The sequence below is a fragment of the Silene latifolia genome, chromosome 1 (assembly GCF_048544455.1).
Source record: "Silene latifolia isolate original U9 population chromosome 1, ASM4854445v1, whole genome shotgun sequence".
NCBI classification, from domain to species: Eukaryota; Viridiplantae; Streptophyta; class Magnoliopsida; order Caryophyllales; family Caryophyllaceae; genus Silene; species Silene latifolia.
The window spans coordinates 101,439,356-101,465,021 of NC_133526.1; the positions used below are offsets into that span (position 1 = coordinate 101,439,356).

General features: G+C 35.1%; 1 protein-coding gene and 1 long non-coding RNA gene across 6 annotated transcripts; both read left to right on the forward strand.

The window, feature by feature from the left end:
- The first annotated feature begins 1,800 nt into the window (after window positions 1-1,800).
- LOC141599539 (uncharacterized) lies at window positions 1,801-2,333 on the forward strand. The gene is made up of 3 exons (XR_012523850.1): window positions 1,801-1,976; window positions 2,080-2,121; window positions 2,245-2,333. It is a non-coding gene; the product is annotated as an uncharacterized LOC141599539 (long non-coding RNA).
- Window positions 2,334-12,461: 10,128 nt separating this feature from the next.
- On the forward strand, window positions 12,462-21,435 carry LOC141608226 (putative chromatin-remodeling complex ATPase chain). Of its 5 annotated transcripts, XM_074427608.1 has the most exons (8): window positions 12,462-12,746; window positions 12,880-12,983; window positions 14,615-14,740; window positions 14,897-15,000; window positions 17,363-17,445; window positions 17,824-17,881; window positions 18,597-18,771; window positions 20,917-21,435. In XM_074427608.1, the coding sequence occupies exons 2-5, from the start codon at window positions 12,885-12,887 to the stop codon at window positions 17,367-17,369; spliced, it is 336 nt and encodes a 111-aa protein (XP_074283709.1). In that variant the 5' UTR covers window positions 12,462-12,746; window positions 12,880-12,884; the 3' UTR covers window positions 17,370-17,445; window positions 17,824-17,881; window positions 18,597-18,771; window positions 20,917-21,435. The 5 variants fall into 5 exon arrangements, with proteins under 5 accessions (XP_074283709.1, XP_074283705.1, XP_074283696.1 ...); XM_074427604.1 differs by having other exon boundaries at window positions 17,363-17,881; XM_074427595.1 differs by lacking the exons at window positions 17,363-17,445; window positions 17,824-17,881; window positions 20,917-21,435 and adding an exon at window positions 18,974-19,369.
- Window positions 21,436-25,666: the final 4,231 nt, after the last annotated feature.

The following is a 25,666-nucleotide window of genomic DNA, read 5'->3' on the forward strand; positions in this document are numbered from 1 at the left end:
TTTGCAAAACCTAATTTACTGTTAAAGAGAGAAAGCAAGTACGTTCTTAATCCTAATCGCATCGTTAGCAAATCCCGGAGTTTGGAAGGTCGGTTTTCATCGTTGGTTATACCGTTGAGATCCTTGCGTCGAGGGTAAGATCTATGTACCCTTTTTGTTGTCTTTCCTTTGTTTTGGTTAAACCCTAATATAGGGAATTGGGGGTTTTGAGTAGTATGTGATTTGGTAGCATTTGTATGTTGTATGATAGGAGGAGGTTTCGTAGAGGAAGCTTTTTGATACAGCTGTAGAGACCGTCTGATAGTGTGCTTTCCAGGTAGGATTTCCTACTCAGTATTAGTCCCATAATGGGATGATTGTTGATGTGTTGAGATTGATTGTTTGCTATAGTAATTGTATTGTGACGGCTGTGATTGTGATTGTGATTGGTTGTCTATGTTTCTCAAGGCGTGTCCTCGGCTGAGTGGGGTCACTTGCGGGAGTGGCTTCACGCCCTAGTTTCTCCTTCTGTGGAACCCGCCACAGAAGGGATGTGCACATTAATGGACAGGGTGATCGCTCGTTATGAGGAGCGGGGATTTGGTGGGTACGGCTGCGGTCCCCCACTGGCAGGACTGGTCCAGTGGGCAGTCGGTGATTGAGATTGTTGGAATTGGTGTGGTTGTGTGTGATAGTTAAGCTATTTGTTTATCTTATTGTTGATATATATTGAGTTGTGTGATTAGTACTAACCCCGGCTGTTGTTTTGTAAACCTGCGGTGATCCATTCGGGGATGGTGAGCAGATATTGAGCAGGTATGAGATGAGTACTGGGATAGCTGGGATTGCCACGATATGATGATAGAAGTCTTCCGCTGTAGCTTAGTAGTTTCTTTACATTTCAGTTAGAACAATAAACAGTCAATTTGAGAACATGTATTGGTACTTTTGGTTTTGGTTTCGAGATTGTAACCTTTCACTAAGTATTTCTATTTAAACGTTGTTTCTTTATTGTTTATTTGATTATCATTGCCTCGGGTAACCGAGATGGTAATGTCCTCATACCTGAGTGGTCCTGGTAAGGCACTTGGAGTATGGGGGTGTTACAACTCCTCTTAGACAACCAATACGCAACCACCGCCTCTGTACCCAGACAATAACAACTGCTTTTCCGACAACAATCCATGAGATCTGAAAGTAGTATCGGATATAACACTAGATATCCGAAACTCACGGCGTTTATAGTGTGATTCAGTGACTTTCGAGGTTTTCGACGACTTGACGGCGGCTGAGATCAGGGATAACAGGTGGCGCATAGGAATGAGAAAGGTAAGAATGCGAGATGTGGTTATTACGATTTTGATGGGTAGGAAAGAAAATTCAGTGCTCGAGAAAAGATAGGTTGGTGTGGTTCACCGACGACGAGGATTGGGCAGAGGATACGGTGGCCGGAGCTCCAGCAGATTCCTCTGACTGGTTGACCTGATGGTGGAAGGTACGTGGATTTGGAAAGTGAGATACAGGGGTTGGTTTAATCAAGGAGACATAAGTTACTAACTCAAATCTGACGGCTCTTATGTTGAGTTCGTAAGTTCGCACCGTACTTTAGGTTCGTACAGGATCCTATTTATATATATATATATATATATATATATATATATATATATATATATATAAATAAATTGAATCATGTGAGGCACCCTTCTTAGGGTGAGGCAGCTGTACCCATCCTAAACCGTCGGATCTAACTCACCAGATGATGCCACGTGTCCGTATATAATTCTAACCAACACACATTTTCTCTGACCCTCAATCATTTACTTCGTTCATTTACTCTGTCCTCTATCTCTCTCTTCAACTCGTCTTCGTCATCTTCATCTCGTCACTCGCCATTAACGCTTGGCTTCCGACCGCCATTATCACATTCCTGATTCATCCGTAATTTTCTAACCAACACGCTTAGCTTCCGACTCGCCATTAACGCTTAGATTCAATAGGTTTCCTTTCAATTCATCCGTAATTTTCATTTCGTCTTCTCTGATTCATCTCATTTTCGCCATTATCACATTCCTTTCAATACTAATTATTTGTTTCATGCAGGTTGTAATCGTCATTAATCATAATCAAGCACAATCGATTTAGGTATTTTTGATTCAATATTATTCGTTTCAATTCATCCGTAATTTTCATTCCGTCTTCTCTGATTCAAGTCCTTTTCGCCATTATCACAGTCCTTTCAACACTAATTACTTTGTTTTCATGCAGGTTGTAATCGTCATTGATCATAATCAAGCACAGTCGATTTAGGTACTTTTGATTCAATAGTATTCATTTCAATTCATCCGTTATTTTCATCTCGTCTTCTCCGATTCATCTCGTTTTCACCATTGTCACTGTACTTTCATTCCGTATTTCCACCTTAATGTTAGATTTCATATATATATTCATGCCATTCAAAATAATAAAAAGTAAAAACAATTTACTATGAGTCTATAGTAAATATGCATTATACTCGAGTTTTAGGCCTTAGGCGAGAACTTTTGAGACGCTGTGTATCGTGTTATGGTTGTTGTAAGATGATTGGCTACTTTGTAGTATTACTGCTAAAAAAGGGAGGTTTGAGTAACAATAAGATTGAACTTAGTTGAATTTTCAGAACGACGGATCTGGTGGAAGCTGTGTTACAAGGGAGAAACGGGTCAGTATTCTGTTATGGAGCGACAGGAGCAGGAAAAACATACATAATGCTTAGGGAATCCAGGGGTTATGGTGCTGGCAATAAAGATTTGTATAGCAAGATTAGGCAAAGAAGTTTTGAAGGCCACCATACGGTCCATCTGTCTTATCTTGAGGTTTATAATTATGTATTATTTATGTATTATTTTCCATGATCACAACATAGTAAACTATATAAAAAAAATATCAAACAACGATTATCAAGTTTTTCAATAATAATTCCGTTTTACATCACATAAAAATAAATCATCACTTGTTTTGTTTCATGGTGCAAGAATGCACGATTTCAAATGACTATACAAATTAATTTTCCAAGCTTATTATTTCATTCATTTGTGTCCTTTTATATAAATCTACGCTAATTTTATATAGTTTGATCGTAAAATGAAGCAGGGCTTATAATTGCTAGAGTGACAGGATCAGTTACTTGTTTCCCTCAAGATCATAAGTGTGACGACACAGAGTGTTGGAATTACTGCTCGCACTGGAATCCTAATATGAGCGATAGTCACTGTTCATTGATCATAATCAAGCACAGTCGATTTAGGTACTTTTGATTCAATAGTATTCATTTCAATTCATCCGTTATTTTCATCTCGTCTTCTCCGATTCATCTCGTTTTCACCATTGTCACTGTACTTTCATTCCGTATTTCCACCTTAATGTTTTAAATTCATAATTCGTGAATGCTACCCTTTGTTTTGTGAAACTTGGACCTGATTCAATGAAACATGGACTTTAATTGGTGAAACTAGAAAGTGTTTTGGTGAAACTTGAACTTAATTTTGTGCAATTGTTTACTTACAAATTTTGTGAATCCTACAGCTTAATTTGTGAATACTCTAGCTTAGTTTGTGAAACTGGATGGTGATTTCGTGAAACTTACTTAAATGTTTGTGAAACTGGACAGGTGAGTTTGATGAAATTTCAATAGCTATTTCGTCTTTTTAAATGTTTTGATGCTGGAGTGGTCAATCGACAGTTGTTGTAAAGAGAAGAGCAGCCTGACACATAAACAATGAACAATATTGTTATTTCTTCCTTGGAACTCATCTTTTGTTATTCTGAATGTTTGGCTCTTCACGGAAAAGATTCAGGTGGACATTCTGTTTCAGCAGCTGTTTCATTGTTAAAGAAACTTCTATTTTTCCTAATGAGGCTGTTCAGACTGCGAGCATGTAATCAGTTACACACCTTTCTCTTTTTATACTTAACTTGTACGAGCGGAACTATTGACAGTTTCTTTGATGGGTTCTGCAGCCTGGCAATTTCTTCAAAGTTGGTACAAGTTCCGTTTCCAAAACAAACTATGCTAGCTACTAATGATGGAGTAGAAAATGCTACTTCAGCTTCGAGCCATGCTGATGACATGGCTGCTCCTGGTGTAAGTGCAGTAAACCAGTAATGTAGTTGACCAAGTTATGGGAGTATATCTCCTGGGAGCGTATGTCCTAAATACACAAATTAAAGATTCAGTTTCACAAAATTGGGTCCTAGATTCACAAAATTTAGTCCAGCATTCACAAGATAATCGCCAAGTCACAAAATCAAGTCCAAGATTCGCAAGATTAGGTCTAGGGTTCACAATATTAAGTTCAGGATTCACAAGATTAGCTCCATGATTTACAAGATTAGGTCCAAGATTCACAAATTTGGGTTCAGAGTTCACAAGATCAGGCCTGAGATTCACAAGATTAGGTCCAAGGTTCACAAAATAAGGTTCATACATAGACCTGATTTTATGAAACCTGGACTTGATTTTGTGAAGCTTGGAGTATATTATGTGAACCCTAGACCTCATTCTGTGAAACCTGCCTTTGGCAAACATAGACCTGATTTTGTGAAACATGGACTTGATTTTGTGAAGCTTGGACTAGATTATGTGAACCCTAGACCTGATTTTGTGAAACTTGGTCACACGTGGTGTTGCGTCATATCGTTGCAAGATTTAATACCTTGTTTAGGACTATTGAATAAAAAAGGAACCTAGATCATGTGTAATTCAGATTCTTGTACCCAGGTTTTTGATTGTTGTCGTTGGCTTTAGATTGTAGTGACTATGAATTCTTAGTGCTGATACTGCAATTGCGATTAGAAATAGAAATTCTGTCATGAAACATGTTCTGCCCTCGTCAATCTTTATACTGCTTCTGCAATATCATAAAATGCTATTGGTATTTTTGGACTTGCGGTGTAACTGTGGTACTTGCTTATCTCTTAAAAAAACGAGGCATGATGCTTTCTGAAGCTCTTCAATATGTGAGAAGCAAAAGACCCCAGGCTTCACCTAATGATGGTTTCATAAAACAGCTTCAAAATTATGAACAATCACTTCGAGGTGTGTGTCTTGCTCGTTTTTGCACTTTCTTGATTTAATATTGATGTACTTTGTTGTAGAATTGTTGCTCCGTCAGTACCCGAACTTGACAACAACAAAATTTAAGGAGGTGAGGCTTGAATCCTTAAAACGGGGGCTGACTTGAATCTTATGTAGTAGAAACTTGATTTTGTTGATACACTGCTTGTACTTATTATCTATTAGCTCAAAAGGTAGAGCATTGTGCTATTGCGCAAGGTGTGGGTTCGAGTCCCACATAGATGAACCAATATAAATATACGATTATAATATATTTATCAATGTTAATATATGTCCACTGTCACTTGTTTGTGTGTTAGATTCACAAAATCGGGTCTAGGATTCACAAAATCGGGTCTAGGATTCACAAAACTATGAAGTAAATTGATGAGGTCGGCCGCCCCGCCATAAACAAGTCAAATTCCAAAATACAAGCAAACAACAACAAACTACTCAGCACCCCCTGACGGGCCAGTCAGTCTCACTAAAAGTCGCGACTAAAGCAAACACGATCTCGCACTCCGGCCACCTCTCTGGAGAGCTCTCCAGCGTCTCCTCCTCCATCACGATCTCTGGCTCTGTCGTGACACGAGAAGCCTCCGTTGTAGCTAGCTGGGCCCTAAGCGAGACGATCTCAGCCTCTCGACGTCGCGGCTCCTCCTCTCAACGCAGCAACTTCTGGTCACGATTGATGATTCCAAGTTCCTGTCCATGGATCGTCGCCCTCGACTCATCTAACTCAGCATGGACCCGAGTCAACTCCTCCGGATCCGCAATGCTCTAAAAAAACATGGATCGTCAAACTCGAAACCATTAAAACAAAACACAAAAAATAAACAAAAATAAGAAAAAGAGCAAAATAGGGTCTAGATTCACAAAATAAGGTATAAGATTCACAAGATAAGGTCTAGATTCACAAAATAAGAAAAAGAGCAAACAAGTTTCACAACATTGTATTCTAACATTCACAATATAAGCTCTAAGATTCATAAAATAAGGTCTAGGATTCACAAAATAAGAAAAAGAGCAAAATAAGTGATTTCGACCATTTTATGACCCAATTTCATAATATTGCCTTTTAGTTTCACAAAACAAGCTCTAGAATTCACAAAATAAGGTATAAGATTCACAAAATAAGACAAGGAGAAAAATAGGTGATTTTGATCATTTATAACCAAGTTTCAAAATATTGTCTTCTAGTTTCACAAAACAAGCTTTAGGATTCACAAAATAGGGCATAAGATTAACAAAATAAGAAAAGGAGGAAAATAGGTGATTTCGACCATTTATGACCAAGTTTCACAACATTGTCTTCTAACATTCACAATATAAGCTCTAAGATTCACAAAATAAGGTGTAGGATTCACAAAATAAGAAAAAGAGCAAAATAGGTGATTTCGACCATTTTATGACCCAATTTCACAATATTGCCTTTTAGTTTCACAAAACAAGCTCTAAGATTCAAAAAATAAGACAAGGAGAAAAATAGGTGATTTAGATCATTTATAACCAATTTCACAATATTGCCTTTATTGTCTTTTAGTTTCACAAAACAAGCTATAGAATTCACAAAATAAGGTATAAGATTCACAAAATAAGACAAGGAGAAAAATAGGTTATTTTGATCATTTATAACCAAGTTTCAAAATATTGTCTTCTAGTTTCACAAAACAAGCTTTAGGATTCACAAAATAGGGCATAAGATTCACAAAATAAGAAAAGGAGGAAAATAGGTGATTTCGACCATTTATGACCAAGTTTCACAACATTGTCTTCTAACATTCACAATATAAGCTCTAAGATTCACAAAATAAGGTATAGGATTCACAAAATAAGAAAAAGAGCAAAATAGGTGATTTCGATCATTTTATGACCCAATTTCACAATATTGCCTTTTAGTTTCACAAAACAAAGTCTAGGATTCACAAAATAAGGTATAAGATTCACAAAATAAGACAAGGAGAAAAATAGGTGATTTTGATCATTTATAACCAAGTTTCAAAATATTGTCTTCTAGTTTCACAAAACAAGCTTTAGGATTCACAAAATAGGGCATAAGATTTACAAAATAAGAAAAGAGCAAAATAGGTGATTTCGACCATTTTATGACCCAATTTCACAATATTGCCTTTTAGTTTCACAAAACAAGCTCTAAGATTCAAAAAATAAGACAAGGAGAAAAATAGGTGATTTAGATCATTTATAACCAATTTCACAATATTGCCTTTATTGTCTTTTAGTTTCACAAAACAAGCTATAGAATTCACAAAATAAGGTATAAGATTCACAAAATAAGACAAGGAGAAAAATAGGTTATTTTGATCATTTATAACCAAGTTTCAAAATATTGTCTTCTAGTTTCACAAAACAAGCTTTAGGATTCACAAAATAGGGCATAAGATTCACAAAATAAGAAAAGGAGGAAAATAGGTGATTTCGACCATTTATGACCAAGTTTCACAACATTGTCTTCTAACATTCACAATATAAGCTCTAAGATTCACAAAATAAGGTATAGGATTCACAAAATAAGAAAAAGAGCAAAATAGGTGATTTCGATCATTTTATGACCCAATTTCACAATATTGCCTTTTAGTTTCACAAAACAAAGTCTAGGATTCACAAAATAAGGTATAAGATTCACAAAATAAGACAAGGAGAAAAATAGGTGATTTTGATCATTTATAACCAAGTTTCAAAATATTGTCTTCTAGTTTCACAAAACAAGCTTTAGGATTCACAAAATAGGGCATAAGATTTACAAAATAAGAAAAGAGCAAAATAGGTGATTTCGACCATTTTATGACCCAATTTCACAATATTGCCTTTTAGTTTCACAAAACAAGCTCTAAAATTTACAAAATAAGGTATAAGATTCACAAAATAAGACAAAGAGAAAAATAGGTGATTTTGATCATTTATAACCAAGTTTCAAAATATTGTCTTCTAGTTTCACAAAACAAGCTTTAGGATTCACAAAATAAGGCATAAGATTCACAAAATAAGAAAAGGAGGAAAATAGGTGATTTCGACCATTTATGACCAAGTTTCACAACATTGTCTTCTAACATTCACAATATAAGCTCTAAGATTCACAAAATAAGGTCTAAGATTCACAAAATAAAAAATGATCAAATTTTTCACAATATTGTCTTCTAGCTTTACAAAACAAGCTCTAGGATTCACAAAACAAAGTTTAGGATTCACTAAATCAGGTCCTAAGTTTCACAAAAGCATGTCTAATTTTCACAAAATCAGGCCTTAGATTCACAACTAAACAAAGATATATGCATCATAAACTTTTCACCGTGACAGAGCGACTATTAAAAGGTTCACAAAATTAGGTCTAAGTTTCACAAAATAAAGTCCTAGATTCACATTTCATAACTAAAGAGACATATATGCATCATATGATTAACCTTTCACCGTGACGGAGCGCCTATTTTAAGGTTCACCAAATCAGGTCTAAGTTTCACAAAATCAGACCCTAGATTCACATTTCACAACAAAACAAACATATACACATCATACATTCTAATAGTCATAAAATTTTTCAGGATATCTACTTTCGCTATAGTAACATCCTAACAAAATCAGTAAGCTTCAAACGTCAACAAAAACAAAAGCAAGACAACATAATTACACGGTGCATTAGAAAAGAGGAAAGTCGCAGTATAGGGACATATGGTAAATCATATAAGCAAATGCCTGCAGCAGCTCAATCAGGATAACTCAGTCTAATTATATTCGATCAGCAACGATCAACACAATTAATGTCTCATCTGAAACAAGAATAAGAAGTTAAACTCACCAACAGCTTCCTGGTTCATTTGACACAACTCCTTGTTGACAGTCTCGTAATAGTGTAACCTGTCACCTAAACGAGAAATCTCAAAGTTCTTGGCCTCTAGTTGAGCTTTCATCTCTCCCTCGACTTCAGTTTTTGCAATCCCTTTCCCAACAGATTCTGAAACAAAACGTAACAAATGGATTTGTCGACAAATATCTTCAGATAGACCCACATTTGCTAGATCAAGTGGGAGAACTACGCCAACGGCTCCTAACTTATGTTTCAGTATTTGCCACAGACTTTTCATACTATGTAAAGCTTCTTCTACTAACTTCCTGTTTTCAATCTCCATCAACAAGGTGAGCCTCAATTCCCTTAGCTCAGTCTCAGCATCAGTGAGAGAGCGTTGAGCAGCTTGGTGTCCGCTATCAGAAGATAGGAGCAAAGTGTAATTAACTAGTGTTGGCACCACCTGAAAATTAAATAGCAAGCATAACTGTATGTAGTAGAAGTATTAAATGAAAAGAAAAGAGAGTGGGATCCATGCAACATGCAATGAACGGCTGAAGTCACAACATACAAAATGGCTTAAATTGATGAAAAGGGACGGTCCAAAATCAATCAGGTATAGTATAGGGTAACACATACGTACATAATAGATACAGATTGTGGGGTGCAATTAATAAATACGGAGTATGTACAAGTAAGAGTATAAATTAAAGTTGCATAATGAAACTGTGAATTCTGAACAAAGTAAAGGCCATACATGCTGCAAAGCCAACCAATTGGAAGCCGACCTTTATATCCTCTAAACAAAAGGGTTGTCGTTGGAACAGACGAATTTATAAACTCCACAGAATTGCATTTGCTATATACTTCCTCCGTCTCGGTCATTTCTTTACTAATTGACTTTCATTTCTTTACTAATTGACTTGTAAGGTGTCTCATTCATTTATTTGTCTTTCTATATTGAGAAGGTTTTTTATGGATCATCCAAATGTAATATTGTTCATTTGTCATCCATTTAACTATAACCACAAATGGTCCTCTTAGATTAAAGCGCGAGAATGCATGTATGTTTGATCAAATTAAAGAAGGAGTGGAGGTGGAGAGGAATAAAATGATACCTTCCCAAGCATCATAAAAAGCAGCCATAGGAGTACTAAACTCCGCCATGGGAGTAGCGACATTGGCAGAAGACGACTCGTCCCAGCCATCAATTGAGCTCCAAAACCTCATTAATTCCCCGTGACGGAGCGCCTATTTTAAGGTTCACCAAATCAGGTCTAAGTTTCACAAAATCAGGCCTTAGATTCACATTTCACAACAAAACAAACATATACACATCATACATTCTAATAGTCATAAAAATTTTCAGGATATCTACTTTCGCTATAGTAACATCCTAACAAAATCAGTAGCAGCATTATCATAATCATCACAATATCAAAATCGCGAGGTTAAGATCAAAATCGAGCCTTATATTAAGGAAATCGCTGAATTTTTATTTGATAAAATTTGAACCTTATATTTAGGAAATCGCTCAATTTTGATCAATCGAGTCTTATATCGTCAATTTATTAGTGAATTAACAAAATTATATGAATATGCTTAATTTTGATCAAAATTATGAAATTACCTGAAATTAATCAAAATCTTCTTCTGAAATTGTTTGAATGACGTTGTTGTATGTTGTTTTGATAAAAAGTATGAATAATTTTCCAGGAAATCGTTGCAATTGTTGTTGTTGATTCGAATTTTCCAGGAAATCGACGAAATCTATGAACAATTTTCTAGGAAAACGAGATATGGTGATGTTGTGTTCGCTGTTATATTTTGATAGAGAGAGAGGGGGTAAGTATTGGGATGTTGATTGTTTATTTTAGATAGAGAAAATATTTGGATCAAATGAAAAGTTAGGAATGACCCTAAATTTTCAGCCCAAATTAAATATGTTCGCCTAAGTTAGGAAGAATCAGTCCACCCCAAGTTTACTAAAGAAATTTTGTGAGGCCGGCCGCCTCGCCATAATTAACGGCCTCTACACATATATATATATATATATATATATATATATATATATATATATATATATATATATATATATATATATATATATATATATATATATATATATATAGAGAGAGAGAGAGAGAGAGAGAGAGAGATAGGATCCGGTGAGAACGGTGAAAACGGTGAGAACGAACCACATCCCTTAGATTAAAGAGGAATGAACGACTGATATTTGACTAGGAATTAAACTAATCAATTAAGCTTATCAAGACCCCACTGTTTCCCTGATTCTTTCGTTTAATGCAACTCCAATCCTAATTGACAATTTCAATTCAATATCCCATTTCCTCTTAATTCACCAATGTTAATCACAAAAGCTAGCCACGCATTAAAACCAGTACAATCTCCTTCTTCACATATTGAGCAACATCCCAAATCTCACAATCCCCAATCATCCTTATCATCTCTCACATCCATATACACCACCACCTGACACCGAACAGTAGAGTTGTGCGTGGTGTTTATGTGGTTTCACGGTGTTCCGGTGATGTCGCCGGCAGAGCTGGCCCCCACTGGTGACGCTACCTATGCCCCTCCAACTGGACCACCGCCCTTCGATCCCTCTTCTTCACTATCGCCCCAACTCACGATAACCCCCTACATTTTTCTGAATTTATTCTGATCAAGGAATAAAAATGGAGGAGAGGAGTATAGGGATAGGAATATCGACATTAAGATCACGTTGCTACTCGCTGTCATCATCTCTCAAACAATGTATCTAATTTAATTATTGATGTATCTCGAACCAATTTTAATGTACCTAATAACTGATTTTGTGTATCTATGCTAAGATACATTAAAACAATGGTTAGATACATCAAATATTAGAGTAGATACATTGAAATAATTGGGGAGTTGTGAAAAAGGGGAACTTGATATTAGAGCTTGGGGTTTTAAATTTGATTAGTGTTGTGTTTTTAATGTAAGAGTTGGATATCAGATTTCTCCCCTTCCCTCCAATTTCCCCTTGTCTTCTGACGACAACCGCCATAGCTACGTCTTCACAGCGACACAACCCACCCCAAAAAACCCCAAATTCAACCCAGAAATACCGGCCATCTGACTTATCACTACCCAACTTCATCGTGCTATTACTTTCATACCCGTGCGCGCATATCTTACAACAACTCTTTTACGAATTTCTTACTTAAATCATACTCAATTGGTGGGAGTGAGTAATGATCAACATTACCATTGCTAAAAGCAAAGAAGATAAGCGAAAGGTCGACGGTGGTTTGTGCCGGAGATTAAATGTCGACGACGAGTGATGGTCGTCGGAGTTCGGTGGTGGCAATGGTGGTGGGTGGTAGGTGAGATTTGGTTTGGGCAGTATAATGGAGTAGTGCTCTTTTTATTTCTTTTGTTTGTTGTATCAGCCCTTGGATTTTAGTTTAATCTAATGGTTGTAATAACTCGTTCTCACCGTTCTCACCGAGTGTTTGTTCTCACCGGATCCTCTCTCTCTCTCTCTCTCTAAAAACCCAAACACAAGTTACTGTAGCCAGAACAGTAACTTTGTGCATTTTTCTCCATTTTAGCCCTGCTTATTTTATTGTTATGATGTTATGATTTGTCGTTGCACTCTCTTTCTCTTGCTTCTGATCTGATGCAATTTTCTTTATCATTTGCCCCCTTTTTCATCTCAGATTAAACCTCCCCCAAATCCGTCACCAAATTATCAGTATTAAGCTATTATCACTATTTAAATCTGGGTTAGTCTCGCTTTAGTATGTATTTGTATATTCTCCCTTTTAATTTTGGCTTTAAATTGATTGCATGCAGCTTATTACTTGGATTCATGTGCACGTTTTGGTATGTATCTCTTTATCCTTTCTGTACTGATTGTGAATTAAATGATTTAGGGTTTTATTTTTGGGTTTAATATATTGCATACAATAATTTGGGGTTGATCATGTGTTTTTACCTTCATTTTGGTTATTGTTAGGTGCAATGGAGAAGACTATCAAATGTAAAGTGCCAACAACTGTTGATTCCAATGAAGATAACAACGATGATGACATCACCGCTGCCGCCATTGATGGCGATGAGGTTATTCTCATGCTTTTATCTTTATTTTTTTAATAATTGAGATTTTTGGGGGTTCCTGTGGTGATTGACCTAAGGGGGTGTTTGGTTCACGCGTGGGTATGGGTTTGAAATCGGGAATCATACCTGGGTGGTATCGGGTTGGAACTTGATACCTCATACCACCTTGTGTTTGGTTCAATTTTGGGAGTATGGGGTTAGAAATTAATCAAAGCTAAAAACTCTTCAAAATACAATATTTTTAATAATAACTTTTATACTATTAAATCATGTAGAGAAAATTTAATCAAATAAATATATAAAATAATTTTTTTACAATTGTTTTTATCACTTTTTAATATTTGTAATTTAATACCATAGGTATCAATCTCGTACCCACCCCCCTCCCTGTGTATGAGAAACCCATACCTCATGGGTTTGAGGTATGGGTATCAAACCTTCAATTTTGTCAACCAAACACATAGTATGGGTTTGGTTCATTCCAAACCCATACCTCATACCTATATTGGGTGAACCAAACACCCCCTAAATCAGTTGTGTTGTTGTTGGCTTAGGACGGTCTCTTTGGATGCTATGTGAATCATTTAGCATAGTTATATTAATTAAGGAGTAAATTGTTAGCTTTAAGACGGTCTTAATTATACAGGGCTTCATTCAAAGTTATTCGCTAATTTGTCAATTAGTCAGCAATTGATGGAAATTTTAATGGAACATTGATTATAAGTTGTATGGAAACGGTGCAATATCTGGCGAGAGACGAAACAATTGAGATATTGTTTTTATTGTGTATGTTAGAGGTTTCGAGATTGTGTAAGAAAATTTCCAACTTCTATCTTATGAGGTTGCATATATACATAGGTACTGTATTTGAGGGGACTATTGTAGTTATATGTATGTGATGGAAATTCGGAGACTGATAAGCTTGTATTAGTAGAGAACTGAAATTAGTTATCTTGGTAGGAGCTTGTATCGTAATAGACAAGTCGAGTAGCTAAGTAGTTAAATTGTCAGGACTCAGGATCCACATAAGAAGGTTTTTGAAAACTTTATTTGTACCTTGTTGGTGCTCCAACCATACCAATATTACCTTATTGACTCATTAAATCCCGCTTATGGCAAGGTAAAGGGCGTTTGTTGTATGTAGCCTTGTCGGGAAACAATGGAGAAGATAAGAGGCGCAAACTTTTATTGTGCCTGTTGGTTATTGCATTTACAAAAATTATAGAGTAGCAAGCATTTGGTTTGGTTCAAAATTACTTGTAGATTTGTCGGGATTTTGAAGTTTGTGTAGTCTTATGGAATATTTGTGGTGATTTGTCGGGATTTAAAATGAAGTTCATAGAAACTTCTTGTTCAGCGTTCGTACCTGTTTAGAAATTATTATAGAAAGAAGGTAAGAGTGTCAGATGGTCAATAACCCAGGGAATGAATTTGAACATTTTAGGAATATTTTGATTGGATTATTTGTGCACTGCTGTATTGAGGGAGCTATAATTCATGTCATTATTTGTTTTCATTGTGGCTTAATCTTTGTCAGCGTTTATTAACCATGGTTTTCTTCGTCACTTTACGCAGTATATTCACTTATTGTATGGGTTCGTGGTTTTGTGATATACGGAGTATCTTTTTGTTAGGATGAAAGCAATGGGAATGAAATTTCAAAAAGAGAAAAAGCACGGCTGAAAGAATGGCAAAATCAAAAGAAACAGAAGATTCAGAATATATTGGACCAGCAGAATGCTGCTGTTGAGGCTGACATGGTGCATATGTATATTTATTTACTCTATATTCATACAGTTGTGTATGTATATTAATTTACTATTCATATAGTATCTGTGTTGTATATTTATTTATTTATTATTCTACAGTATCTGTTTATCGTCCATATTCAATAATTTGTTGAACATTTTTCACAGAACAGGGGGAATGACCAATTGAAGTACCTTCTGCAGCAAACTAAGATTTTTGCTCATCTTGTTAAGGGGGACCATTCTAAAGGCCAGAAAAAGGTGAAGGGAAGGTATGTATGCTTAAATAATTTTACAAAGAATTTCTCTTTTCATTTATGAAAGTATATTTGTCAAGACTGGTCATTCAACTATTCGAGTGCTACTTTGGTCAAGTGTCTGATCGGTTGCAAGCATGAAGAGAAGTTTGGCCATGAATTTTTATATAATGATGTGACAGACAAATACCGCATTTTTGTAATTATTCATGTTTTGAATATCGAAGAATTCCCTCTGTATCATTATGAGGTTCATAACTTGCTGGTACACAAACTGATTATGGAAGTTTTGTACCAGTATTTATTTATAATAAAAACAACGGGTATTTTTTTGTAACCCTTTCAATCATGTACAAGTTTATAATTTTACACTCACATGGCTTCTTAAGCTTAATTTTGATTTCTGGTTAACTCTTACAATGATAATTCGAGAAATGGGCGATAAGTTATTGCATGTTTTACTAATAACCCCCGTCCCGGCAATCATTTGTTTACCTTTGATTAAAATATGTCTCACAAAGAATAAAAAAGGTAAACAAATGAACGAGACGGGATTTTGATTTCTGGCCAATTGAGGAACATAATTTCCGGCATAGCTCTCGCCTGTTATGTATATTTCCCATTGCTTGTAGCGTGAAAATCGCTCCATCCAGTTAATCAAGAATTCTAAAGAATCCATTGCTGAATTTCTGAAAATATTTGTCATTTACTACTCAGTATATAACCAATATTTAACCATTTCATTTTCATTTATCTTTGACCCATACGACAAAAGTATTCTGATATTGAGGCTAAGAAGGTTGGTGTTGGTACTGGTAATTCACTCTCACTATTTTCCTTCTCCTCAACGTCCTTATGAGAGCTTTTTTTACTTCCATTTTGTTTTATGTTACGGATGGAATCATATTTTCCTTCTACTTGGCGTCCTATTTTCTTGCCTGCAACTGTTTTGAGCAGGAGACATCGGAACCGGTGGCAGCGAGTGGTGATGAAAGCGAGATTCAAAGAACATGATAAATTTTGTAGTGAACTTCTAATAATCCAAGCTGAATGTTCTGACCTGGAAGATTAAGTGAGAGTTTCAGAAATTGCAGCTAAGGAATTTGAGGAGAAGATCATATCAGCCATTGAGCTCTTGATATCTTTCAGGTAAAAAAGGGACCAGCTAGAGCTAGAGCGTGATATGCTATACAAGAAATGGAAAGCCTCGAGAAATTGAAGGAACGAAGAGTTGCGGCCTTGTCAGGCCCACAATTTCCTACATTTTCCTTGATTGAAATTTGTGAGGCAACTTGTGGCTTTGACCCGTCTAAAAAAATTAGGGATGGAACATATGGAAGCATTTATCAAAGGATGCTTGGACATATGGAGGGTGCTGTTAGGATGTTGCCAAATGATGGCATTCAAGGCCTACTTATGTTTGAGCATCAGGTAAACTATACCAAAAATAAGTATAGTAATAAAAAGCGAGCATGATTAACTTCTAAGCTTCTCTTATTCTTCATTATGAGTCACTATACCTGGTTATATAGAGTGAGTCGTTAACGGGTAACTTTGCATACCGATCAGTTCAGGACTTTTGTAGGTCATTTGGGTCATTTTAAGGTTGTGGAAATCATGATATTTGCTTTATATTGCTCATTTTGGGTCTGCTCACTTCTGGATCGGGTCCAATCAATTTCGATTTGGGTCTACTTTGGGTTCTATATTTCTATATTTGGGTGAGGTTTTACTTTTTCCAAGTATAGTTGTGGCGGAATATGAACAACGTTGATCTATTTAAAACACTATTTGAGTGTCTACATCAGCATTACGTAATGCTTCTTAAATTGCCGGTTGACCTTGGCAAAATTAATATGTTGTTTATCAAAATATATAGGTAAGGAATAAATTTGACATTTTAAGTTTGTGTGGATGTAGCTTTCACAATTTTAGTTTTTAATCAAAATAATACGTAGATCTCAGGAACTGTTGGTTAAGTCTTGAAAAGTAATAGCTAAATTTAGTGTGGATCACAATTTTAGTTTCAGATGATCTTAAAGTAATGTCATATAATCATAGGCTTTTGTAATGAAATCCATATTAACTATGATTATTATTGAAACATTGAGTAGTTTACAAATTAGTGTGGTTTTTGAATTTTTTCAGTCTCCGTGTAAATGTAATAAGCTGGAGTAATCCACACAAACTTAAATGGGTATTTCTGATGGTTCTACAGTACCACAAACGTTGGTTCACAACTAGGCAACTGAGTAATTCAACTTAATGTAGTTTAGCACAGTTTGATTTATAGATAATAAAGATATAATTATTAATTCTCATTAAAGCTTAATTTGCATTGCATTAGATTCATTTTAAAATTATTTACTGAATATAGATTTTGAAGCAAAAAACGTAGGGAAGGTGTGGTGGAAGAAGGACTCGATACTGAAGAGATGCCATCTAACTCATCTAAGATTGGTAATCATTCTGATTATGGAACCCATTTTAGTCGAACACCCGTTACCTGTTTGGAAAATTCCGTACGCAGTGGTCGTAAACGGGGCCCTACTAAAACTTGCATATCTTCAACTTTTAGTCATTCAGCACCATTATCTGCTAAAATCCTCGTATCCAATTCGAGACCAAATTCCTTTTTACCTGGTTCATCATATACCAAAGAAGTCGTAACTGAACAACATGAGAATACCTCTGATCAAACATTAAGCTAAGTTTTATAGCCATTTTTTATTCTTTAACAACTTGAGTTATTAGCTTTTACGTCGTCTGGATGTTTGATTATGTTACTTTTGGTTGATTTTTGACAAAAATATTTGCTTCGCTGTTGATCAAATATAGGAGAGGAATTTGAGCCAGATTTTTTGCCAGCAGATTCTTATTATTTCGGGTTATCAAGGTAGTTAATTTTCTTATTAATGCATGTTTTAAAGCTCTCCCATCGGAGAATATGCTGCTGTGACTCTTTTACTATTCTTTGGTTTGATGACTATGCTGAAGCGGAGGAGCTTATTAAGCTAAGTTTTATAGCCTGGTGTTCTTTGCGGTGAGGACTAAATTTCTCTGAATTTGGGTGTAATTCTCGACTTAATTAGCTCAATGGCTGTAATTTTTGCCATAACGCACAATCTATATGCTTTATAACGTTCTCTCAGTCATTCATTTTGCAACTAACTACATACGAAGTATATAATATATATGGTCATGTATTTGATGTATCTTAACACCTGAAATAAGCTTTTTCTAATTTCTCAAGGAATGGGGGGATCGATCAATGCTTGCCACCATTGCTCTTGGTGTTGCACATGTACTTAGTGCTCCCACTGTTTCTTTGATGTCTCCGAATTTCTTTTCTGGCATGTTTCTCTCATATATGCCCAGGCCTTTATGAGAATCGGGTACTTTTGTTCGTTAAGACTTTTCTTGTTGAAAATAAGAAGAAATTGTGAATATATTGCGGGCTTCCGATTAGATGATACAATATCTTCGTCGTCAATGTTGGTTGTCCCTTCGTCGTACCTTCAACTCTAATAATTGTACTGATGTACTCCATTGAAGTTCAGAACTTTGACGCACCAAACTCAACTAAAGTCTATGTTTGTTATTGGTAACAGAAACTGGCAGTACGGGTCATCAAAATGTAGCTGTCTCCTTTTCGATCTCCTTCTAATTTACGGATCATTAATTCACCAACTCATCACCAATTCTTGAGGCGTTACATCACTCCTCTTCGCAGCAATGGTGGTCTTCAGGTGCCGTAAAGGCAGTTAATTTCTAGATCAATCACAGGTGAATTGCCTATTCATATTACTTTTATCTTCCTAAATGGATTATTGATTGGGAGTTAACTTAAATAATTTTAGGGTTTCGTTTCTTACTCCTTTTGATACTTTAGCTTTTAGTATTTCTTCTATACTACACCTTTTGATTTTTGATACATTACTTTTTTCAATATTCCCTGTTTCTTATGTATATTTCCTTTAATTTTCAGAAATGAGATTTTGGAAAAATTAGATGTGGAAGTTGAAGGGAGAAATGGTGTAAAGGTGATCTTGGTAGTGACTGGAGAATTAGGGATTGTACTTTGTTTTTGGGAACTACTATTATTTGAAGGAAAATCTCTTAAATAGTGTATTTTTCATATAAGATACTTGAGGCAATTAATATTTTTATTGTATATTTTGGTGCTTATAGGTAGCGTTAGATTAATTTTGAAGTCAGTAATATAAGGCCGTTTCATTCTGCTGAACACTTGTGCCTATTTTCAATTGTGCTGCTTCGGCATATACAAGTATGCCTTGCCTTTTTTTTTCCTCTCTGAGATCACATATAAGCCTTAACATGCTCCTTTAAAGTAGGATAATATCACGAAAAACTATGTTCGATTATGTTGCTATATTTCCGACTTACTCCGCTTTGCATTTTGCCAAATTGGGGCACCGCGCCCTATAGGGCGCGGTGCAACAACTAGGGTTCAAAATTGAGAAAAAACAGAAGAATCAAGGGAAAAAGTGGATAATATAGGATGTATGTTAATTAGGTATAAGAATTAGTCATAATCAAAAAAATATAATACTACAAACATAAATAATTATATTAACATAATTTATAATTATATTTTGGTACGGTTATTTGGATTTTAAACAATTTTTTGTCAAAGATAAATATAGTCATTTATTTTTATAGGGTTTGACCTATCACAATCTGTTAATAGTAACTTAATCCCTATCGGGCGCGGTGCCCCAACTTGTATTTATTTTGAGTTATTTTTGGTTGTGGTTGTAACTCGGGAATTTCCGGAATCGGTGTAAGCAGATAACGCGTGGGATTGTCGATGAGGATTAAATAGAATTTGAAAAGTGCATAAAAGGGGTTATATTTAACTTCAGGCACGACTAAAGACTTGCATAATAGTTTCAGTAGGGCAGCTGTTTGTAGAATAGCATGTGCCAAGTACGTAGTGCAAAAGGTTAAGCAATTAGTGTCCCTTGTGACGGGTTACCATTTGTGGCGGATATTTTGTGAGATAAAATGGTAACAAAATGGGTTAGTGGAGAAAGAGGACCACATAAATAGTGTTGCATAGAGAGAAAAAGTGGGTACTTTGTGAGGTAAAATGGTATCCGTCACTCAAGAGTGACGGATATGTGCCGTCACAAACAAGAATTTGTGAAGGTTAAGATACATAATAGATCAAAAGCAAGTATACGCTGCTTTTGAACGAAACATTTAGCTAAGTAAGCTTCAGTGTTCCCAAAAGAGTACAAGGGTTAAGATACATAGAAGATCAAAAGCAATTATACGTTGCTTTTGAACAGAACATTTAGCTAAGTAAGCTTAATTGTTCCCAAAAGAGTAGGTATTTAGAATTTGTACATAAATTTTTTTTTGCCAGAGTTGTACTTGTATTCAAAGCGATGTTGACAAGGCAATCGAATTGGTGATGTCTTGGTTTGTAGGGTTGTTGGCTTCAGCACTTGTAGAAGTCACTTTTGATGTGGTTTTCCTCATTTTCTCAATGTTCACAGGGTGTTCGAGCTGTGTCTGAAGCTCTTTTTCCAGTTATACCTTTTGGCGGCCGTCGCCAATTTTATAACCGCTAAAAGTCTAAAACCTAACATTTTTGAATAAGATCAGATAAAACCCTTGATATTCTAACGCTTTGCTTTCTCTCTTTCTTCGCTTCGGAGCCCGTGGTTTTGTTTCCAGGTTTTAATCAATTTTTGCTTTGTCTTAGTTCAACTTGGCTGTCTTAGTAATCTACAGATTCTTTCAGCTATGTGTGTTCTTTATTTTGATCATATAAATTAAATAGGTTTGTGTGTAATATAGATGCACAAATGATTTGGCAGATGGGTTGATTACTATAATTTGGTAAGTGTAGGTGGTGGTCTCAGATAATTCTGAGTCATGTTTTTTATGTATGTGTCCCAGGTGCAGTTATACAGGAAAGAAGCAGAAGAACACTAATACGGAAGCAGTTAACGCATATGTGATCATGTCTCCGGTGTTCTTACTGCACTCTACCCATAAGGTGTCCAGTCAAATTGGCTCCATCTTTAAGAGTTAGTTTGGCAAGTTTCTCTACTCAGGCATGCAATGCATTGCCCTTAGTGCAGACTCAAGCAGGTTGTGTGTTATCCGGACATGTATATCAAATATGGGTCATATGCAAGTTGTATTATTCAGCATAGTTGATTCCAATGTTGTTATTACGGGATCTGGTGGTTGTACTACCTTTGTCAGGTTATGAATTGTGCTTTTTTAGAGAACACGCACTAAGCAGATTTGAGATGTTAGTATTGATGTTCTCCATTGAACATGATATTTTAATGCGTCTTCACCAACTATGTAATTACGCTTGCGTCACCCTTTCTCGATAAGTGATGGATAACATAGGGTTCTGACTTGGTAATTTCAGCTTACTTCCACTTACCGTGTTACCAATTTGGGGCACCGCGCCCGATAGGTTATCATTAAATATTGTTTAAACAGGTAAATATCTTTATCTATAATATTTTACATTTACTCATGTGAGAGTAAATGTTACCATTTCTTATAATAGTTAACTTGTAATATCTGTAATGTATTTAGAATTATTTAAATGGGTAATTTAAAATACATAGATTAGTTGGTTATCAAATAATGGTTAATGATAGGGCTTGTATTTTGGGACTCACAAAAACTAACACTATTTGTAATGATTTGGTTTTCATGTAGCAAACTAAACTCTAATATAAACAGGTAGAATGCACATATTGTATAAGCCAAACTATATCATCTATGCTTGCTAGAATTAACTCATGATATTAATAACAATAATAATTGACATAATTAATATTTGAGTTTTACTCAAATATTTCATGGACCCTTACTCACAAGTCTACCTTTTGATATCTCCGCCGTTAATTCTTCTAGTCCTATATGCAAAGTTTTGGGTTGAAAATGAAAATTTTGAGTCTCGATTAAGAAAAAACATGTTCTTTCCTTTGTAGTGTAGAATTGTATATATTTGTTTGTTTGTCACTCTTATCACATTGGGTCGACTACGCCACATTTGAGGCATGAAGGAAATAGAAGACCTCATGGTATGATCTTTCCAAATCTCATTCCTCCTTTTTGTATGTTAATGACAATGTGACTATATTTTGATTGATGCGGTGTGAACCAATATGTTGCTAAGAGTTTGCATTTAGTTTACATGGCATTTTAGTTGGTAGAAGCATATGCATTAGAGTTGTATATATGTTAGTTGAATCATGGCATGTAGTTTGCATATTAGAAATTTTTTGTGAAAATGTCTATTTGGGAAGCTTGACAAGTGCATATAGGGCCTTTATAGATAATTTTTCTCCTTAAGATTTTGTTTGCTAGAATACTCTCAAGACACCCCAAGATGTGTCATACTAGGGTGTCTTGAGAGTAAAATCAATCACTTGTCCCATATAAATAAATCAAGTCAAATGTAACTCGGATAGGTTATGTCAGCTATTTGGAATAGCTATGATAGTTGTGGTGTAAATTAGTTATCATTAGTCAGTGACCTTATATTATCTCGATAATAACCCAGAAGAAACATTTGGAGCTATGATAATGATATTGTATGTACACAACCCAGAATCTGTAAATTATAAAATTTTCTTATTAACTTTAAAAAGTTAATAAGAAGGTTATTACAACTTTTTACTAGTTTATGTAGGTTATTTGTCATAAATTAGTTGATTATTATATTAACTCATGATATTAATAACAGGCTATCTGAAATATAATATTATACTTCGTAGTGTAAATATTTGGGTGATATCCTACAAATGTATGTAGGTTAATAATTTCTTATAAATTTGTATAAACTAGTTATAAATTATATCCAAAATCTGAAATATAATAGGATTTTACTAGTTTAAACATGATTCTTATTAAAACGGTTACGTCCATAAATTATATCCAAACTAATCTGAAATATAATAGGATTTTACTAGTTTAATTTCCAGATATAACTAAACGGCAATGGATGTTAAATCAATATTATAACACTTAAATTACTAATATTATCCCTAAAACTAATTTTCTCTAATCGAACAACATCCACAGATAAATCCACTACACATCATGCGGTAATTATTGCTATTGCTGTTTATTTGATTGTACTGTCCAGTAAATTAGAGAAGCTTAATTATCTAAAAATGATTTTTTATGCAATCAAGTTGTAATTCTAAAAACAATACCACAATAATTTTTCCTGTTATAAACTTGTGAAGTATACAAATTTGGGATTGACCAATTTAAAAATAAACTAACAAAAGTATTCTGCAAAGTATACAATTTTATTACAGATAAAATTATTAAAATTAATAATGAGACATATATTTGAAGACAAATATCAATTAGTGAAAGGTTCATTTTAACATACGTAAAACTAATAAGATATCCTATGGCCATGATAGTAATGCTATAACCTAATGCCATGTCATATCTGGACATGACATTAGGTTATTTAACATAACTTAGCATTAGCACAACATTTACTGTTATATAATTAGACCGTACAAATAGTGTGAGACCGTCTCACATGAAAATTTACAATAATTTACCCGATACAGATAGAACTTTCCATGAGAGGACTGCATAACAACCAGATATAACTTAATGGACCCGAAGATTGTGGGTATACCTGTTCCATTATCGGCCGCTACATTCCTAGACCTGTCTGGCAGTGACAGACCTCAGAATGATATTTACAGTATCTTATGATAAGATAGTTACAGTATCTTTTTACCGGAGCAAGCTTTATAACATGTTCTTCCCCCCGGACCTAAAAAACTTGACAAGGCAAAAATGTATTTAAGGAAGTTGTCGGAAACGGTGAAAAGAAAATCCCGACATACAACAAACAGGTATTTCTCAGAATCTAAGGACACTTGTGCATACAAGGGTAACATTCTAACACAAAATGCTTTGAAGTCTTGACATGCCTGAATCATGGTGAAGAAATCTGTAACACAACACATAGAGACGCGAATTTAAGTCCATGCTTCAAACTTTACGTTGCCGACAACCCCCTTGAGTACTTTTTGTCTTCTGCTTACCACCTCCAAAGAAGAGACTAAAGAGGAAAAACACAACTTTAAAATTCTGTGATAAAACCAAATGGAAAATTGCAGCAAAAAAGGGAAAAATACACAAAAAATAAAGCATCAACAGCAAGACAAGAGCAAAACGTGCGAGAGAACTACCTTAGTGATGGCCAGCCTAGTACTCAACTTTGATCTATAGCATGAACTTTACCGTGATTTTTGTTATCCTCAACAACTGCAAATTGCTTTCTAAAAAAATAAATGTAAGAAACAGTCGAAAAAGCAAATGAATATTAAAATAATAAATAAAAGGCGAATGAGGAATGAATTAATATAGTAAAACTGGATCTGAAATGAGGAATTAGCAGACGAAAGTGCAAAAGTGGAACTAAATTGGAGAGAGGAGAAGTTTTTCATGATCTGACTAATTTGCACAAGTTACCAAACGTATGAACATGAAAGTGTTAGCATCGTTCCTTTATACTTTGGGGAAGAAGGTTTGCTTCTGAGAGAGCTTAACTTAGTTCAATCTACATCATAACTACACTTTTCAATACGGAACATTGAACATGGCATTTCATTCTAATGATTTACAATTTTTTTCTACCCTCTTTTCCCGACATGTCAGCTGACTGGCATACAATTAGTTTGAGGCTAAAGTTATATGAGACCTTTATGTGTATAATTGGTTGTATATTAATGGTCCCAAGCTAATAAGTTAAAATGAAACAACATAATGATAATAATCATGCCCTGCACGCACTTGACTAAGAAAGCTAATGGATTCTATAACTACGTCTTTGAATCCATCACCAACAAACCACCCTAACTTTATAAGTCAACTTACATTTGGATTAGCGATTGTATCACATAGGGCTAAACTCACCCCCTTTAAGCGCAAAATAATTTAAGAGGTGGTTCCCTAGTATTCAGATAACACAATATAGTGACACGCTGTATCATAAACAAGTAAAGGAAAAGTAGCCAACATAAACTATTTGTTAATAAAATTGTTGTTCTTCCTACCATCATGTAGGTTGTTATAAGAGCTTAAATACGTGAACTGGATTAACAAGGGCCAATTATGCAACCTATTAAATAAAGTCCTACGACACCCCCATGGATTATCCTAAGTGTCACTTCTGATTATCACAAATTATGAACATAGAGCAAGCACAAGTGAAATCAAAAGGATTCAATATCCTACAAGTTGCTTGACAATTTGCTAACAAACCTTGTCATCTCGCACCCCGGACACCTCATTCAACCTTCACACTCCCCTGTTTATCACTTTCTCAGTAGTGTGACATCTTTAACACCGTCATCATTAGGTGTGCCACCATAAGCCTTGACCTTGTTCACCACCGTGTTTTTCGGAGCCCTTGCACAAAATGAATATAAATGGTTGAACAAGTTAATAATAAATGAGAAAGAAACGACAAGACTAATTTTCGGATATCAAACTAAATTTGTTTTACGATGCTTTAGCGACTACGTGCCCTCAGACCTTAAAATCTCTCACAATGTTTCACTCTTAGTTACGTCAAGATACTCTTGTAAACAACAATGTCTAATATTTGAACGTTATGAAAGCCTGATTAGTCAGTCTT

Bases quoted from the DNA above. Each gene is read 5' to 3' on its own strand.
- LOC141608226 (XM_074427595.1), top strand. From the start codon at position 12,885: ATGGAGAAGACTATCAAATGTAAAGTGCCAACAACTGTTGATTCCAAT. The intron at 12,984-14,614 runs GTTATTCTCATG...TCTTTTTGTTAG, and splicing joins CCGCCATTGATGGCGATGAG to GATGAAAGCAATGGGAATGA. The intron at 15,001-18,596 runs GTATGTATGCTT...TATTGGTAACAG, and splicing joins CAGAAAAAGGTGAAGGGAAG to AAACTGGCAGTACGGGTCAT.